The sequence below is a fragment of the Schistocerca serialis genome, chromosome 6 (genome assembly GCF_023864345.2).
Source record: "Schistocerca serialis cubense isolate TAMUIC-IGC-003099 chromosome 6, iqSchSeri2.2, whole genome shotgun sequence".
Lineage (NCBI taxonomy): Eukaryota > Metazoa > Arthropoda > Insecta > Orthoptera > Acrididae > Schistocerca > Schistocerca serialis.
Window position 1 is genome coordinate 731,722,132 of NC_064643.1, and position 17,423 is coordinate 731,739,554.

Genomic DNA, 17,423 nt, shown 5'->3' on the forward strand with positions numbered 1-17,423 from the left:
TCTTGCTACATCGATAACCTTTCCATCGTCCATGTACTGCCTTCAGCGGAGTGCATATTTCATTAGATGGCTGTCGGAAGGTGCCAGATCCGGCCTGCTGGGTGGATGAGGAATAACAGTCCAATGAAGTTTTGTGAGATATCGGATGCGCAGACTTGTGTGAGGTATTGCTTTGTCACAGAGAAGTTTGTTTGCAATTTTTGTGGCGACCAACACGTTGAAAGGTCTCTGTTGGATTCCTTTCATGTTAATTTCTTAAATCTGTTGTCATTTACCGCACAAATTCCTCTTCGAAATTTACTGTGGTGCTTCTGACTATCTGGGAGGAGACTGAGCAGTGGAACGTGCTACTTTTACACATAAACAAGAACTATCTGTCACACTACTACACTTTAAAACACAGTTTATATGTAATTCATGTCACACAATCTCATACGGAACCTACATCCGCTTTCTTTTATATACTGTATATGATACGATACTGTCATCCCCCTTCCCGTCTGTGTGAGAGGATGAATGAGCAAATGTATTTCTAGTTGCATGCTTGAGGGTAGCAGACAAGCCTGTCTGCTAGAGAACAGTAGGACCAATGTCGGAACAGGTAGCTACACTTTCTAAAAGCAGAGAGGTTTCTATTCTTAGTAAGGTCCTGTCCGTCCCTTGTCATGTTGGTATAGGAAGCTGCCTCTCTGGTCACTTCCGTTTTGTATCTGTTAAGCACCCTCGGTAGGGGCCCAGGTCAGTCTGTCCGCGGCGAGCGTCTGAAGTGGTAAGATCTCCGGCTACGCGTGTCTGTGCTACATCCGTAGGACAATGGATTTCCTAAGTTCAGCCTAACTGAAAATTTAATCACCTTTATTTCAGGTTTAGATCTAAAATATCTAATGTTATCTTAAATTGCAATGCAGTGTAATTCAAGTGTGAAGTTCAGAATATCTTCCAGTAGTTGCTTTCTCACTACTTTGTGAGTAAAGTGGAACCACGTGTGGATGATCCGTAACTCTAACTCAGATCATCAATCTTAAATGCGAATGTGCGTGAGTTTATAACGTCTCGTCTTGACAATATTTTTCAGTATAGCAACTTTTCTTTATGTTCAACCCAAATGGTTCAAATGGCTCTGAGCACTATGGGACTCAACTGCTGAGGTCATTAGTCCCCTAGAACTTAGAACTAGTTAAACCTAACTAACCTAAGGACATCAAAAACATCCATGCCCGAGGCAGGATTCGAACCTGCGACCGTAGCGGTCTTGCGGTTCCAGACTGCAGCGCCTTTAACCGCACGGCCACTTCGGCCGGCATGTTCAACCCACGTAGGGTGTACTTTGTGATACCAGTACCACGTGCTTATGCAATTGTTTGAACCATCATGTTAATAGTAAGACGATAGTAACCAGTTCGAAGTTTTTCTTTTGTTATTTGTGTTTCGATGTAATTTATTTTAATTATAAAAATTATTGTGGAGTTACACTATTTGTGAAAACCAAGTTGACCTCGTGAAGCATGTGGTGTAATAATCAAAGTAGCGCTCAGCTATTCTTTTTGGGAAGATTTCACAGAGAGCTAGCATGAATTTAGTATACCAGTGTGTGGTAATTTCATTAGGGACAGGATTGCGCTACGAACGGAACCTCTTTGTGTGAAAATTGAATCGGTTGGTTGTGGTTGATTTCCTCTTGCATATGTTTCAACGTTCTTCGTGTGTTATTTTATGAATGCAGTGTTGTATTCAGTCTCCCAATCTCGGCTCCATATTTGATGTGTTCCGTAAGATTACAAACTCACATTTTCACAATCCTAAATACGGCACCAGTTTAGTTATGAATCAAGTTTAATATGCTGAAATTTTAACGGAACAATGATCAATGTTAAAATAAATGTCCAAATATAAACTGCTTTATTTCTTTTTATTTAATTTCACTTTTTATATAAGTATCACCGGTTGTCGTAAGATGACTATTAAAAGATTATATTTAATGTTAGTCTGGTTGGGAATTTGGTAAGCTAGACTGGATACCTGGTGAAACAGTTGCTCAGCAATGCAAGGTTAACTTCCCCAGATGGCCCACAGCTTTTAACCCGCTTTTATTGTCTCGAATATCAGCACCGCTTTCAGAACAAATTAATGCATCAACATTACAACGTTAAAGTCGTTTCTTCAATTTCCAAAGGGTAGCACAACACACTTCAGAGTTGATCATTGGACCATGAGGGCGGACATCAAATAGAGTCCAAAACACTGCCGCATGGCCTTACCGACTGAGGGTGCGGCTCTGAACTTTCTCTCCGGAGTAGAGGTGCTGTGGAGCCACTCCATGGACTGCTGCTTTGTTTCCGGTTCGGAGTGATGAACCCATGTTTTATGGCCTGTGACAGTGTTCGACAAAAAATTGTCACAATAGCCTGGTAACGCGCAAGCAACTCCACACAGATGGTCCTTCATTGATGTTTATAGTCTTCTGTAAGGCGGCGTGGAACCTAGCGGGTCCACACTATTGAGTACCCCAGCTGGTGGGCGAAAGTGTCAGCACTGCCAACAGAGACGTCCAGTTGTGCAGCAAGATGATTGATTGTGATCCGTCGATCACCTCGATTGAGTGTGTCCACATGCGCCAACATTGCTGGAGTCACAACTTTGTGCGGCCGGCCGACTCGCGGTGGATCGGACAAGTTTGCACGACGTTATGACGATGATGAACAAACTACCAAACTGCGCAGTGCCGATGGTACTGTTACCGACGACTGTGCCGCTAAAGCGGAGTTACTGAACGCAGTTTTCCGAAATTCCTTCACCAGGGAAGACGAATGGAATATTCCAGAATTCGAAACACGATCAGCTGCTAGCATGAGTTTCTTAGAAGTAGATACCTTAGGGGTTGCGAAGCAACTCAAATCGCTTGATACGGGCAAGTCTTCAGGTCCAGATTGTATACCGATTAGGTTCCTTTCAGATTACGCTGATACAATAGCTCCCTACTTAGCAATCATATACAACCGCTCGCTCACCGATGGATCTGTACCTACAGATTGGAAAATTGCGCAGGTCGCACCAGTGTTTAAGAAGGGTAGTAGGAGTTATCCATCAAACTACAGACCTATGTCATTGACGTCGGTTTGCAGTAGGGTTTTGGAGCATATATTGTATTCAAACATTATGAATCACTTCGAAGGGAACCATCTATTGATACGTAATCAGCATGGTTTCAGAAAACATCGTTCTTGTGCAACGCAGCTAGCTCTTTATTCGCACGAAGTAATGGCCGCTATCGACAGGGGATCTCAAGTTGATTCCGTATTTCTAGATTTCCGGAAAGCTTTTGACACCGTTCCTCACAAGCTGCGGGCCTATGGGGTATCGTCTCAGTTGTGCGACTGGATTCGTGATTTCCTCTCAGGAACGTCGCAGTTCGTAGTATTAGACGGCAAATCATCGAGTAAAACTGAAGTGATATCAGGTGTTCCCCAGGGAAGCGTCCTGGGCCCTCTGCTGTTCCTGATCTATGTAAATGACCTGGGTGACAATCTGAGCAGTTCTCTTAGGTTGTTCGCAGATGATGCTGTAATTTACCGTCTAGTAAGGTCATCCGAAGACCGGTATCAGTTGCAAAGCGATTTAGAAAAGATTGCTGTATGGTGTGGCAGGCGGTAGTTGACGCTAAATAACGAAAAGTGTGAGGTGATCCACATGAGTTCCAAAAGAAATCCGTTGGAATTCGATTACTCGATAAGTAGTACAATTTTCAAGGCTGTCAATTCAACTAAGTACCTGGGTGTTAAAATTACGAACAATTTCAGTTGGAAAGACAACATAGATAATATTGTGGGGAAGGCGAGCCAAAGGTTGCGTTTCATTGGCAGGACACTTAGAAGATGCAACAAGTCCACTAAAGAGATAGCTTACACTACACTCGTTCGTCCTCTGTTAGAATATTGCTGCACGGTGTGGGATCCTTACCAGGTGGGATTGACGGAGGACATCGAAAGGGTGCAAAAAAGGGCAGCTCGTTTTGTATTATCACGTAATAGGGGAGGGAAGGCGAACATATCGCCGTAATGACGACTGTAAGTTTGGACAGTAGGTTGGTGGACCCTGTAACTGTTCTGAGCAACCCTCAAATTACCCTCGACAGTGATGAGACGCTACAGATATTTGTATGTGATGCCAACCTAATCTAAAAAATTGCTCATCCACCTTTGACTGCATGCCTAAGACGTGAAATTAAATATTGTCATGTATGTACTTATATGCCATATTTTAATTAATACTTTTATTTTTTACAGAACGAGTATTACCACGAATCGTTGCAAGTGAATACTTGGATACTGATGGTAAGTGTTCCATAGTGTTATGCCTATAGGTTTCAGTTCAAAAAATTCTGTATTCCGAAGGGACTTCAAAAAGTTACACATGTCGCCCCACGCTAAGACCACTGCAAAACGAGAGTGTCAGAAACCAGTACATGTTCTGTGTTTCACGCTGTCACAGTTCTACTGTGGTACGGGCAACAGATGCACCACTGTTTTGGAATGAAATGGTGCAGCAACTGGAAACGTACGTCAAAGTTGAAGTATGTGGGGTAGCACGATTGTTTGGGAATAAACGTCTAAATTGCACATAGATTAACCTTAAAATTATGGCAGTATTTAGTTTAGTTTTATTTTTACGTGATCAAGCCCAACACACTGATCACTGCTACAAGTTTCTTTCTGCATTGTCTTCTACACATCGCTACCACCCGCCAACCGTCCACATCAGTGGCAGGTATTCATGGAGGCCATCCCACGACCCTTTCGTTGGTCTTCCTGGAATTCTCCTGCGTGTGGGGATGAAATCCAGGAGCTTCCGTGGCCACTTGTGTCTTTCCACCCGAGCCAAATGTCCAGGCCACTCTAGTCACTTGCATCTTATGACTTCTGTATACTGGCATCTCGGTACAGTTACTCTAGTTCACAGTTGTGTCTGATTCTCCATTCATACTGTTTGTGTCGAACACTGGACCGAAGATCTTCCGCAGCATTTTTTTCTGTCAACTATGAGAAGTATTGGCAGTTAATTGGACTCTACTGAAGCAGCCTAGGACTGTAGCACACTTATGAACAGAACTGGGTCGTGATAATGTGATGAGTTCGCGAGAATAGGCAGTTGGCAGCTTACAGTTAGTCAGATATCATCAAAAGGCAAGGTATTTGATTGGCACTTATTTGACTAAACAGGTATCAAATAATTTTAAAACCAGGGCAGCCACAACTACCGTAATTATACATAACTGACTAATCATACATATAGTATAATACAGAATTTTGCAGACAGGTGTCATAACTTTTAAAACACAAAACTGAATTAAAAGCACAACAGGTCGCAATAGCTGCATTTACTGAAGTCAGTTAGAGACACACATAACCGGTTTCGCAACTTTTAAGTTGCATCTTCTGCTGTACATCTGTGCAAATTTTTTTACAAATTAATGCTGTGACAATGGGGAAATGAAGTTATCTGAGATATTTTCAAACTGCTGAGTGAATAGATTTAAATAAGGAAGAAAGTATTATGCATCTGGTTAGGAAACTAGCTGTCGATCACATGCCCCCAATAAGGAAGGGGCCTCTTCGTATACAATAAGATCTGTGATTTCATGCCGGCAGATGGTTACTTACAATGCTATGTCCTTTGCTATAGCGGGCTATTACGGAATTACTGTTGGTGTAGCTAGGAAAAGTTCTCGTCCTTCTTCGTCATCAATGATAAATGTACGGTCTACAGGGTGTTACAAAAATGTACGGCCAAACTTTCAGGAAACATTCCTCACACACAAATAAAGAAAAGATGTTATGTGGACATGTGTCCGGAAACGCTTAATTTCCATGTTAGAGCTCATTTTAGTTTCGTCAGTATGTACTGTACTTCCTCGATTCACCGCCAGTTGGCCCAATTGAAGGAAGGTAATGTTGACTTCTGCTAGAACATGTACCTTTACAACTACGACACAACATGTGGTTCATGCACGATGGAGCTCCTGCACATTTCAGTCGAAGTGTTCGTACGCTTCTCAACAACAGATTCGGTGACCGATGGATTGGTAGAGGCGGACCAATTCCATGGCCTCCACGCTCTCCTGACCTCAACCCTCTTGACTTTCATTTATGGGGGCATTTGAAAGCTCTTTTCTACGCAACCCCGGCACCAAATGTAGAGACTCTTCGTGCTCGTATTGTGGACGGCTGTGATACAATACGCTATTCTCCAGGGCTGCATCAGCGCATCAGGGATTCCAAGCAACGGAGGGTGGATGCATGTATCCTCGCTAACGGAGGACATTTTGAACATTTCCTGTAACAAAGTGTTTGAAGTCACGCTGGTACGTTCTGTTGCTGTGTGTTTCCATTCCATGATTAATGTGATTTGAAGAGAAGTAATAAAATGAGCTCTAACATGGAAAGTAAGCGTTTCCGGACACATGTCCACATAACATATTTTCTTTCTTTGTGTGTGAGGAATATTTCCTGAAAGTTTGGCTGTACCTTTTTGTAACACCCTGTATAATAACGAAGGAATGGAATACCCCTATAAGGAAGGGGTCTACTCGTATATAATAGTAAGATCTGTGATTTCATACCGGAAGATGGTTACTTACAATGATATGTCGTATGGTATAGCGAGCTATTACAGAATGCCAGAGAGGAAGAGTTGGTGTAGCTAGGTAAAGTTCTCAGTCTTCTTCGTCATAAATGATAAATGTACTGTCTATAAAAACGCAGGAATGGAATTGGTAAAGAGAAACTGATGGTGGCTAAAAACTGTGTAGTAACTAAAACAAAAAGAGATGGGGACATTCCACTGCAACGTCAAACAACTGACGAAAACAGAACTGACCTGTGTTAAAATTATGATGAACTGTCATCGCTTGACCGATTACAACACCATGCTGAGGGCTTATGTCAGACAACGGATGGTGTGTCTAGTAAATGTTTTCCGGGAAAATGTTGGGTCTGGAGTGATTGAAGAAGAAAAAATAGGTAAAGTTCATGATGGATACTAACCAAATTAATGTATGAAAATACACTTTTTAAAATTACACTACTGGCCATTAAAATTGCTACACCACGAAAATGACTTGCTACAGACGCGAAATTTAACCGACAGGAAGAAGATGCTGTGATATGCAAATGATTAGCTTTTCAGAGCATTCGCACAAGGTTGGCGCCGGTGGCGACACCTACAACGTGGTGACATGAGGAAAGTTTCCAACGGATTTCTCATATACAAACAGCAGTTGACCGGCGTTGCCTGGTGAAACGTTGTTGTGATGCCTCGTGTAAGGAGGAGAAATGGGTACCATCACGTTTCCGACTTTGATAAAGATCGGATTGTAGCCTACCGCGATTGCGGTTTGTCGTATCGCGACAATGCTGCTCGCGTCGGTCGAGATCCAATGACTGTTAGCAGAATATGGAATCGGTGGGTTCAGGGAGGTAATACGGAACGCCGTGCTGGATCCCAACAGCCTCGTATCACTAGCAGTCGATATGACAGGCAGGCATCTTATCCGCATGGCTATAATGGATCGTGCAGCCACGTCTCGATCCCTGAGTCAACAGATGGGGACTTTGCAAGACAACAACCATCTGCACGAACAGTTCCACGACGTTTGCAGCAGCATGGACTATCAGCTCGGAGGCCATGGCTGCGGTTACCCTCGACGCTGCATCACAGGCAGGAGCGCCTGCGATGGTGTACTCAACGACGAACTTGGCATTTTTTCGGATGAATCCAGGTTCTGTTTACAGCATCATGATGGTCGCAACTGTGTTTGGCGAAATCGCGGTGAACGCACATTGGAAGCGTGTATTCGTCATCGCCATACTGGCGTATCAGCCGGCGTGACGGTATGGGGTGTCATTGGTTACACATCTCGGTCACCTCTTCTTCGCATTGACGACACTTTGAACAGTGGACGTTACATTTCAGATGTGTTACGATCCTTGGCTCTACCGTTCATTCGATCTCTGCGAAACCCTACATTTCAGCAGGATAATGCACGACCGCATGTTGCAGGTCCTGTACGCGCCTTTCTGCATACAGAAAATGTTCGACTGCTGCCCTGGCCAGCACATTCTCCAGATCCCTCACCAACTGAAAACGTCTGGTCAATGCTGGCCGAGCAACTGGCTCGTCACAATGCGCCAGTCACTACTCTTTATGAACTGTGGTGTCGTGTTGAAGCTGCATGGGCAGCTGTACCTGTACACGCCATCCAAGCTCTTTTTGACGCAATGACCAGGCGTATCAAGGCCGTTATTACGCCCAGAGGTGGTTGTTCTGGGTACTGCTTTCTCAGGATCTATGCACCCAAATTTCGTGAAAATGTAATCACATGTCAGTTCTAGTATTACATATTTGTCCAATGAATACCCGTTTATCATCTGAATTTCTTCTTGGTGTAGCAGTTTTAATGGCCAGTAGTGTATTATTATTAAAACCTTTTGGGGGCCATCAATGAAGCAAAGGAAGAAGATTATGCTGAGGGTCAGATTTACCTGAAGTCGACAGGGTTATGTGTGTGTGTCACTAGCAGAATAGCAGTCGTAACGGCTGACAACACAAGCTACGAGGGGTCCACATGATGTTGCCGGGGCGTGTGCAGTGACTGCCGTCCGGGCACTAAGATGGCTAAGCAAATTGAACGCAGGCAACTCGGAAGATGAGGAACTGCGATTGCTCGCGCGCTGTAGACTCTGCTCCCTGCGTCACTTAAGAACAGAACGTGGGTGAAACAAATATAATAAGGTGAAAAAATTTAAATCTTACTAATCATTTCTGTAACATTAGAAGAGAGTACACACTAAATGACTCAGAATGACCTACGTGCGGATCGGCAGTGGGAGTAAACCTGTATATTAACATAAAATGAAAATGCTGTTTTGTCGAAAATGACATTCTGAGCCAGTGGCTGTGTGTAAAATACAGAGAAGTCACTGGTGGCTGGTTGCTGTTCTCTTCTCTGCAAGAATAAAACTTGTAAAGTAGACATGTGTAATAAGCTATCCAACTATGTTGAGACTCCCTACTTAAAAATGCAAAATAGTCGAAATTGGCCAATAAAGCTCTGTGTCTTAATTCGCTTTCTTGTTGAAAGTATTACGAGGGGACTGTCTTATGAACTTTATTTCATGTATATCCTCAGGCCTATTTAAAACGCCACGCTTGGACTCTTTGTGTAGTATCTCCAAGCTACTGTGGAGCTCTGTAATGGAATTTTGATTGCCACGTAAAAATTTCGAACTATTCAAATTGAGATGGTCTTTAAAAGTAGTGTCGAAATCTCTACCAGTATGCCCAATGTACTTCTGGGTACAGTCATTACGGGAAATTGAATAAACCCGTGCGTCCTTATATGGGTTGCTAAATGACTATTCACTGCGTCTATATTTGGCATCTACATTCTGCACGTCATGTATCCGTGTCCCTTTGTAGTGCAGCATTCAGTTAAAGTTACTTGGTCTATTATAATAATGTGTAACTTAATTTTGAAGTCCCCTCGTACATCTTCACGAAAATTTAATGACACTTTCTATATTATTTACAGATGATTAAGAAAGTAATGCTTTGCAATTACATACCAGAACGCGACATTTTGCATTGTGGTAACGCTGGTTACTTCTGATACTGTCGTTCGCTATCACAGAATAGGAGGTCAGTCTCACAGTGGAGTTCTGTTTTTCCGCTAAGTTAGCCCCGCGACTTCACTGAGCTGCCCAAACATAATACAGGCGTCTCTCTTGTATTTGACGGCACCAGCCGTCTAGAAAGTAATGTACCGAAGGTCGTGAAAGTGTTATGTGGGTTAAGGTAAGACAGTAGACACTCAGCAGCACAGCTTGACGCTAAAGTACGTTACTACGAATTACCAAAACGCTTTACGTCGATGCAGGCGACGTCTCAAGTGAAAGAACGTCTATGACAGCTTTTGTCTACAATCATAATCTCATAAACTGAATTTATGTGGACGGATGAAAATTTTGATAAAGCGATTGAACCCAATACTAAACTTTTCAAGCGTTCTGTCTTTCAGTATGACAGCTATAATGATTAATAACACACAAAAGTCATCTAACTGTGGTGGAGGTAGTAATTCGTCGCCAAATACTGCTGTACGTATATGCTTCAGCGAGGCTTCCACTCACTTTGCCTGTGCCTGGGAAACACCGAAGAGGGATTTTTGACGTTACGCTTGATAACGGTAGCAAGACTTAAGAAAAGGCGATATACATTCATGGGACTTGTGGTCATAGGGAAAAACGTTTCTTTCAGCCCGTAAGCTAAAATACCACTGAGCCTTACATTACACAGTCGCCAATGACAACTTGGCAACAGTTTTATGTAATAAAATTATTAGCGGCAATAACATTTTACCTATAAGTTACATGGCCTGGTAAAACAAGTGAAGTGCTCATAAGACATTCACAAGCTGCGACATTGTCACGAATAAAACAGTGACCCATACATACAATAAGTTTCCTTTAATTTACGTCTATGGTCACAAACGTTTTGTTAACAGATTACCGGTTTCGGTCTATAACGACCATCATGAGATCTGCAGCAAAAAATGGGAAAAACATAAATGCATTCGCAGATTGTCTACAGCTTAAAAACAATACATAGACCATAATGAAAAATACTGCTGACATATTTATGCATTTGTGGTCTATTTATTGTTTTTAACTGTAGACAATCTTCGACTGCATTTATGTTTTCCCATTTTGTGCTACAGATCTGAAGATGGTCATTATAGACCGAAACCGGTAATCTGTTAACAAAAAGTTTTTGAACATAGACGTAAATTAAAGGATACTTACCAGAAGACATTGTCGGAGGTCAATGAACTTCGTACACATCTGCACGCTATAGTCCTTTGTGAGAGATAGAACACTTATATGAGTGCACAAGAGCTGTTGGTATTTTGAAATGTTGCCAGGATTGATATGGGGTATAACGGGAGTCAGATGTTGAGATATCACTGTGATGGACACGGAGATGCCGTGTATTTGTGTGGGAGAGAGTTATGAGCATCAGACGCAGTTTGAAAGAGGCTTCATCATAGGTCTCCATTTGGCCAGTTGTTCCAGTTGTGCAGATTTATGGGGCATTCTACAGCACTCTACAGCATGGGAGTGTGAGGGCAGGCGTACTTGTCATGTGAGACAACAAGGAAGGATCAGACTATTGGGCACCAATGTGTTGTGCGTACTGTAAGACCTTCGGTACAGACACCATCAGATTATTTGACTTGTCGCTCTAACGAAGTAGGCGAGTGTCAGCAATATGTCTCGTGGTCTTATCGTGACGTGTTTATCTTCTGCCGTTAGGTCAGACGATAGAAATGCCACTTGCACGCTTACAGTAGCAGATTGACGGTGACCAACTTTAAACAGAACTTGATTAATTTTCACACACATTTATTAAAATAATAACAAGCATAAAAATAACTTAACTTGGTTCTGGATGCTATTTACAATGGACAATCTGAAGTTCCTTTGGTCTTGGTACATTAATCTTATTCTCACATATCCCTGATACTTGACAAAGTGTCTATTCATTTATCTTCATGGCTATGTACAGGAATATGGTAATCTTATTAGGCGCAGACTGAAACTTGACTATAGACTGGTACAGACTAATGCAGACAAATGCAGACTGGTGCAGACTCGTACAGACTGACTAATAGGAGGTCTGTACACTCGTTATAATACCTCGCGCGTTCAGATATCGCTGCGTGAGTGTGATCTGTGAGGAGAAAAGGTTCTACGTTAGCAGCAATCTCATTGGATGCGTTACATATTAATACGCGGATCGGCGGAGCATAATTTGGTCCGTCTCTAAGACAGCGCCATCTCGTAGTGCGGAGACAGACGAGCGCTGTGCCTGCGCTGTTGTGCTTAGCGGGGCGCGCTGTAGTGGGATAGTTGTGTACACGCTGACTACGCGGAACTATGTACACAACAACCAAGCACATCGTAATCCCTCACATATACTCCTGCCATCCCATGGGAAACCCTGCAACATTCTGCGCAATCCAAACGCCATTACTCGGAGACTAGCAGCAGACAGACTGCTGGCTTACTGAGGCGGTTAGGGTAGGGTGGTGACGGGAAGCTGCTGATGAATGGCATCACACCGTGTTCGGGATGAACCTCGGATGACCATCGTCGACTTGGGGAGAGGTTGCATTCTTCCAGTAACTTGGAGAGGCACAGCGGTTCTAAACTCGGTGTCATGATGTGGGGAGCCATCGAGTATGTCTTCAGATCACGGCTGATAATGACTGACGGAACAGAAGGCGCAGTCGTCTGTCACGGTCATCCTGACATCCTGCATCCCCTTGTGTTACCTGTCATGCGATAGTGTCTTGGTGCCTTTTTTCATGAGGACAATACTCGTCCACACATAGCACGTGTCTCCACGAACCGGCTGCCCGATGCTAAGGAACTGCCATGGCTAGCGCGATCCCCAGATTTGTTCCCGATCGTACCTGTGTGGTGCGGAAGACGGACGTCAAATGGCTCTGAGCACTATGGGACTTAACATCTGTGGTCATGAGTCCCCTAGAACTTGGAACTACTTAAACCTAACTAACCTAAGCTTATCACACACATCCATGCCCGAGGTAGGATTCGAACCTGCGACCGTAGCGGTCACGCGGTTCCAGACTGAAGCGCCTAGAACCGCTCGGCCACTGCGGCCGGCGACGGACGTCAACTCCCTCACAGCACCAGTATCCAGGACATTAAGGACGGGTTACGACAGCTGCAGGCCAGCTTGCCTCCGGAGAGGAAACATGGCCAGAGGAGTTCCAGCGTCCTACTGTTCACTGATCTCTTACTGCCAACTTCTTTGTAAATTGGACTCGAGTTATTAATCACTAAAATACAGGGCGGCGCACGAAATGTGTTACCATTTTGTTTTTGAATACAAACTTTATTGTCAATACAATCTGAAAGGAACATATACTACAATGAAGAGCCGTCCATGGAGATTTGTTCTAACTCAGCACACGCTCAATATGTCCACCATTTCGTTTCCTAACTTCCTTCAAACCAACACCGAAGTCAGTGATTACCCTACGGCACATGTTTTCTGTAATTTCACTGCAAGCTTGAAGAATAAGTCTTCTGAGCTCCATTAAATCACGTGGACATTTCAGGAAAATTTTTTCCTTTAGGTACCCCCAAAGAAAAAAGTCACATGGATTGAGGTCTGGACTACTGGGAGGCCAATTTTGTCCGTCATTGAAGCGACCTGGAAACCTGAGTGAAATGATCCGCATATCGAAATGCTCGTGTAGAAACTCCAACACAGTGTTTGCAGTATGTGCGTGGCCTTCCTCCATCTTGCATGAACCACTGCGTGCTGAAGGGCAAGGCAGTAGCAAGAAGCTGTGGAATAAAGCTATGCCGAAGCAAGCTCAAATAACGCTCGCTGTTCACAGTTTCTTCAAAGGAAAAGGGTCCAATAAGTTCGTGACTGGAAATTGCTGGCACGCTGTAATCCTCGGAGCATAATGTTGTCGTTCATGAAGCACTTGTGGGTTTCAGTGGCCCAAAAGCGTACATTCTGTTTGTTAACCACACCGTCTAAATGAAAATGCGCCTCGTCTGAAAACCAAACGTTGTTGAGAGTTTCTTCCCTATCATCCGCCAACTGAGCAACAGTAGTCTCTGCTGGTTGTGTTCATCAGTGAGCTTCTGTGCACAGGTCATCTTGTATGGGTACATATGGAGTTCACTTTTAAGAATTCGTTGAACGGAGCGTCTGGATATTCCCAGTTGCACTGCTGCCTTTCTACACGATTTCCCGGGACTTCTCTGTACAGTGACTCGTACCGCTTCAACATTCTCCGGCGAACAAACAGGCTTAGGCCGAGGTCGCTTCGCTTCCAATACTGCACCTTCCTGTACAAATTTATCATACAACATGTGGATGGTCTTCTTGCAAGGGACCCATCGTGTGTTAAACTGTTGTCGAAAACGCCTCTGAGTCACAACAAGGCTTTTCGTTTCATGAAAAAGTAACACAATTGCCGATCGTTGCCCTGTCGTCAGTCTTCCATTGTCAGCCATAGCTGCTTACTAGTCTCCTAGCGGCAGTATCGTGAATTACACGTCATTTCGTAACTCATTTGTTTTTCCATGCTCTGCTGGTACTGCTGTAGAGATCGCAGCGAGATATCTAATGTGTGTCGTAAATTGTGAAAGAAACAATTGGTACTCTGAGGCCCTCTATCGGTTCTCCCTTCTATACCAGTCTCGTTCTTGGAGAGAAGGTTTGTCGGTATGCCTCTGTGTGGGCTCTAATCTCTCTGATTTTATCCTCATGGTCTCTTCGCGAGATATACGTAGGAGGGAGCAATATAAAGCTTGACTCTTCGGTGAAGGTATGTTCTCGGAACTTCAACAAAAGCCCGTACCGAGCTACTGAGCGTCTCTCCTGCAGAGTCTTCCACTGGAGTTTATCTATCATCTCCGTAACGCTTTCGCGATTACTAAATGATCGTGTAACGAAGCGCGCTGCTCTCCGTTGGATCTTCTCTATCTCTTCTACCAACCCTATCTGGTACGGATCCCACACTAGTGGGCAAAATTCAAGCAGTGGGCGAACAAGTGTACTGTAACCTACTTCCTTTGTTTTCGGATTGCATTCCCTTAGGATTCTTCCAATGAATCTCAGTCTGGCATCTGCTTTAGCGACGATCAACTTTATATGATCATTCCATTTTAAATCACTCCTAATTCCTACTCCCAGATAACTTATGGAAACAACTGCTTCCAGTTGCTGACCTGTTATATTGTAGCTAAATTATAAAGGATCTTTTTTTCTATGTGTTCGCAGCACATTACATATGAGATTCAATTGCCATTCCCTGCACCATGCGTCAATTCGTTGCAGATCCTCCTGCATTTCAGTACAATTTTCCATTGTTACAACCTCTCGATATACCACAGCATCATCCGCAAAAAGCCTCAGTGAAGTTCCGATGTTATCCACAAGGTCATTTACGTATATTGTGAATAGCAACGGTCCCATGACACTCCCCTGCGGCACACCTGAAATCACTCTTACTTCGGAAAACTTCTCCCCATTGAGAATGACATGCTGCGTTCTGTTATCTAGGAACTCTTCAATTCAATCACACAATTGGTCTGATAGTCCATATGCTCTTACTTTGTTCATTAAACGACTGTGGGGAACTGTATCCAACGCCTTGCGGAAGTCAAGAAACACGGCACCTACCTGGGAACCCGTGTCTATGGCCCTCTGAGTCTCGTGGACGAATAGCGCGAGCTGGGTTTCACACGATCGTCTTTTTCTAAACCTATGCTGATTCCTACAGAGTAGATTTCTAGTCTCCAGAAAAGTCATTATACTCGAACATAATACGTGTTCCAAAATTCTACAACTGATCGACGTTAGAGATATAGGTCTATAGTTCTGCACATCTGTTCGACGTCCCTTCATGAAAACGGGGATGACCTGTGCCCCTTTCCAATCCTTTGGAACGCTACGCTCTTCTAGAGACCTACGGTACACCGCTGCAAGAAGGGGGGGGCAGTTCCTTTGCGTACTCTGTGTAAAATCGAACTGGTATCCCATCAGGTCCAGCGGCCTTTCCTCTTTTGAGCGATTTTAATTTTTTCTCTATCCCTCTGACGTCTATTTCGATATCTACCATTTTGTCATCTGTGCGTCAATCTAGAGAAGGAACTACAGTGCAGTCTTCCTCTGTGAAACAGCTTTGGAAGAAGACATTTAGTATTTCGGCCTTAAGTCTGTCATCCTCTGCTCCAATACCATTTTGGTCACAGAGTGTGTGGACATTTTGTTTTGATCCACCTACCGCTTTGACATTATTACGAGAAACAATGAAATTATAATAGATGAATGACGAAAGAACTCGGTCGGCGTGACTACAGTCAATACAGTTTGGGTGTCCCTGAAAGTGAAGTATGCTGGACCAGCGTAACGGCATTGCGGTAGTGAATATCTTATCTAGATACGTTTGCTTATGTTGGACTTGATCCTGTTAGAGCTCACCAATTTTTAAAGCAGTTAGAGTTGACGGGGAGTGTCGTAGGACCGTTGCTATTCACAATGTACATAAATGACCTTGTGGATGACATCGGAAGTTCACTGAGGCTTTTTGCGGATGATGCTATAGTATATCGAGAGGTTGTAACAATGGAAAATTGTACTGAATTGCAGGAGGATCTGTAGCGAATTGACGCATGGTGCAGGGAATGGCAATTGAATCTCAATGTAGACAAGTGTAATGTGCTGCGAATACATAGAAAGAAAGATCGCATACCATTTAGCTACAAAATAGCAGGTCAGCAACTGGAAGCAGTTAATTCCATAAATTATCTGGGAGTACGCATTAGGAGTGATTTAGAATGGAATGATCATATAGGGTTGATCGTCGCTAAAGCAGATGCCAGACTGAGATTCATTGGAAGAATCCTAAGGAAATGCAATCCGAAAACAAAGGAAGTAGGTTACAGTACGCTTGTTCGCCCACTGCTTGAATTTTGCCCACCAGTGTGGGATCCGTACCAGATAGGGTTGATAGAAGAGATAGAGCAGATCCAACGGAGAGCAGCGCGTTTCTTTACAGGACCATTTAGTAATTGCGAAAGCGTTACGGAGATGATAGATAAACTCCAGTGGAAGACTCTGCAGGAGAGACGCTCAGCTGCTCGGTACGGGCTGTTGTTGAAGTTTCGACAACATACCTTCACCGAGGAGTCAAGCAGTATATTGTTCCCTCCTACGTATATCTCGCGAACAGACCATGAGGATAAAATCAGAGACATTAGAGTTTCTGTTGTGGTTAAACTGAAAGTTTCGTTCACCCCTTTTCATAATCACCGTAAGATTAGTCCGCATAAAGTGTAACAAAGCTGAATATATCGAATATATTGCTTCCCCCTACTTATACCTCCCGAGGAGATCACGAATGTAAAATTAGAGAGATTAGAGCGCGCACGGAGGCTTTCAGACAGTCGTTCTTCCCGCGAACCATACGCGACTGGAACAGGAAAGGGAGGTAATGACAGTGGCACGTAAAGTGCCCTCCGCCACACACCGTTAGGTGGCTTGCGGAGTATCAATGTAGATGTAGATGTAGATGTAGATGGGCCGATATGCCTTCTCTGAACAGATCAACGAACTAGAACAGGGGTCTCCAAAGTACGGCCCGCGGGCCGAAACCGGCCCGCGAGAGTCGGCAAACCGGCCCGTGTTAGCTGGCCGGACATCCCCTGTGTGCGGCCCGCCAAATATTTGAGGTGGTGCCTGCACTGCCAACAATTAAGTTTCGAGGCCTATCGCGACCAATACGCCGCGACATTGTCCGAGTTCTATCTTAACAA

The 17,423-nt window shown here is 43.8% G+C and overlaps 1 protein-coding gene across 1 annotated transcript in view; it reads left to right on the plus strand.

Annotated features, from left to right (window-relative positions):
* The window catches only part of LOC126484076 (neuronal acetylcholine receptor subunit alpha-10-like), a 203,827-nt gene that overhangs the window by 76,850 nt on the left and 109,554 nt on the right, over positions 1–17,423 (plus strand). Inside the window, exon 3 of the mRNA XM_050107446.1 lies at positions 4,284–4,331. Coding sequence (XP_049963403.1) covers positions 4,284–4,331 — 48 coding nt within the window. The remainder of the gene's footprint in view (positions 1–4,283; positions 4,332–17,423) is intronic.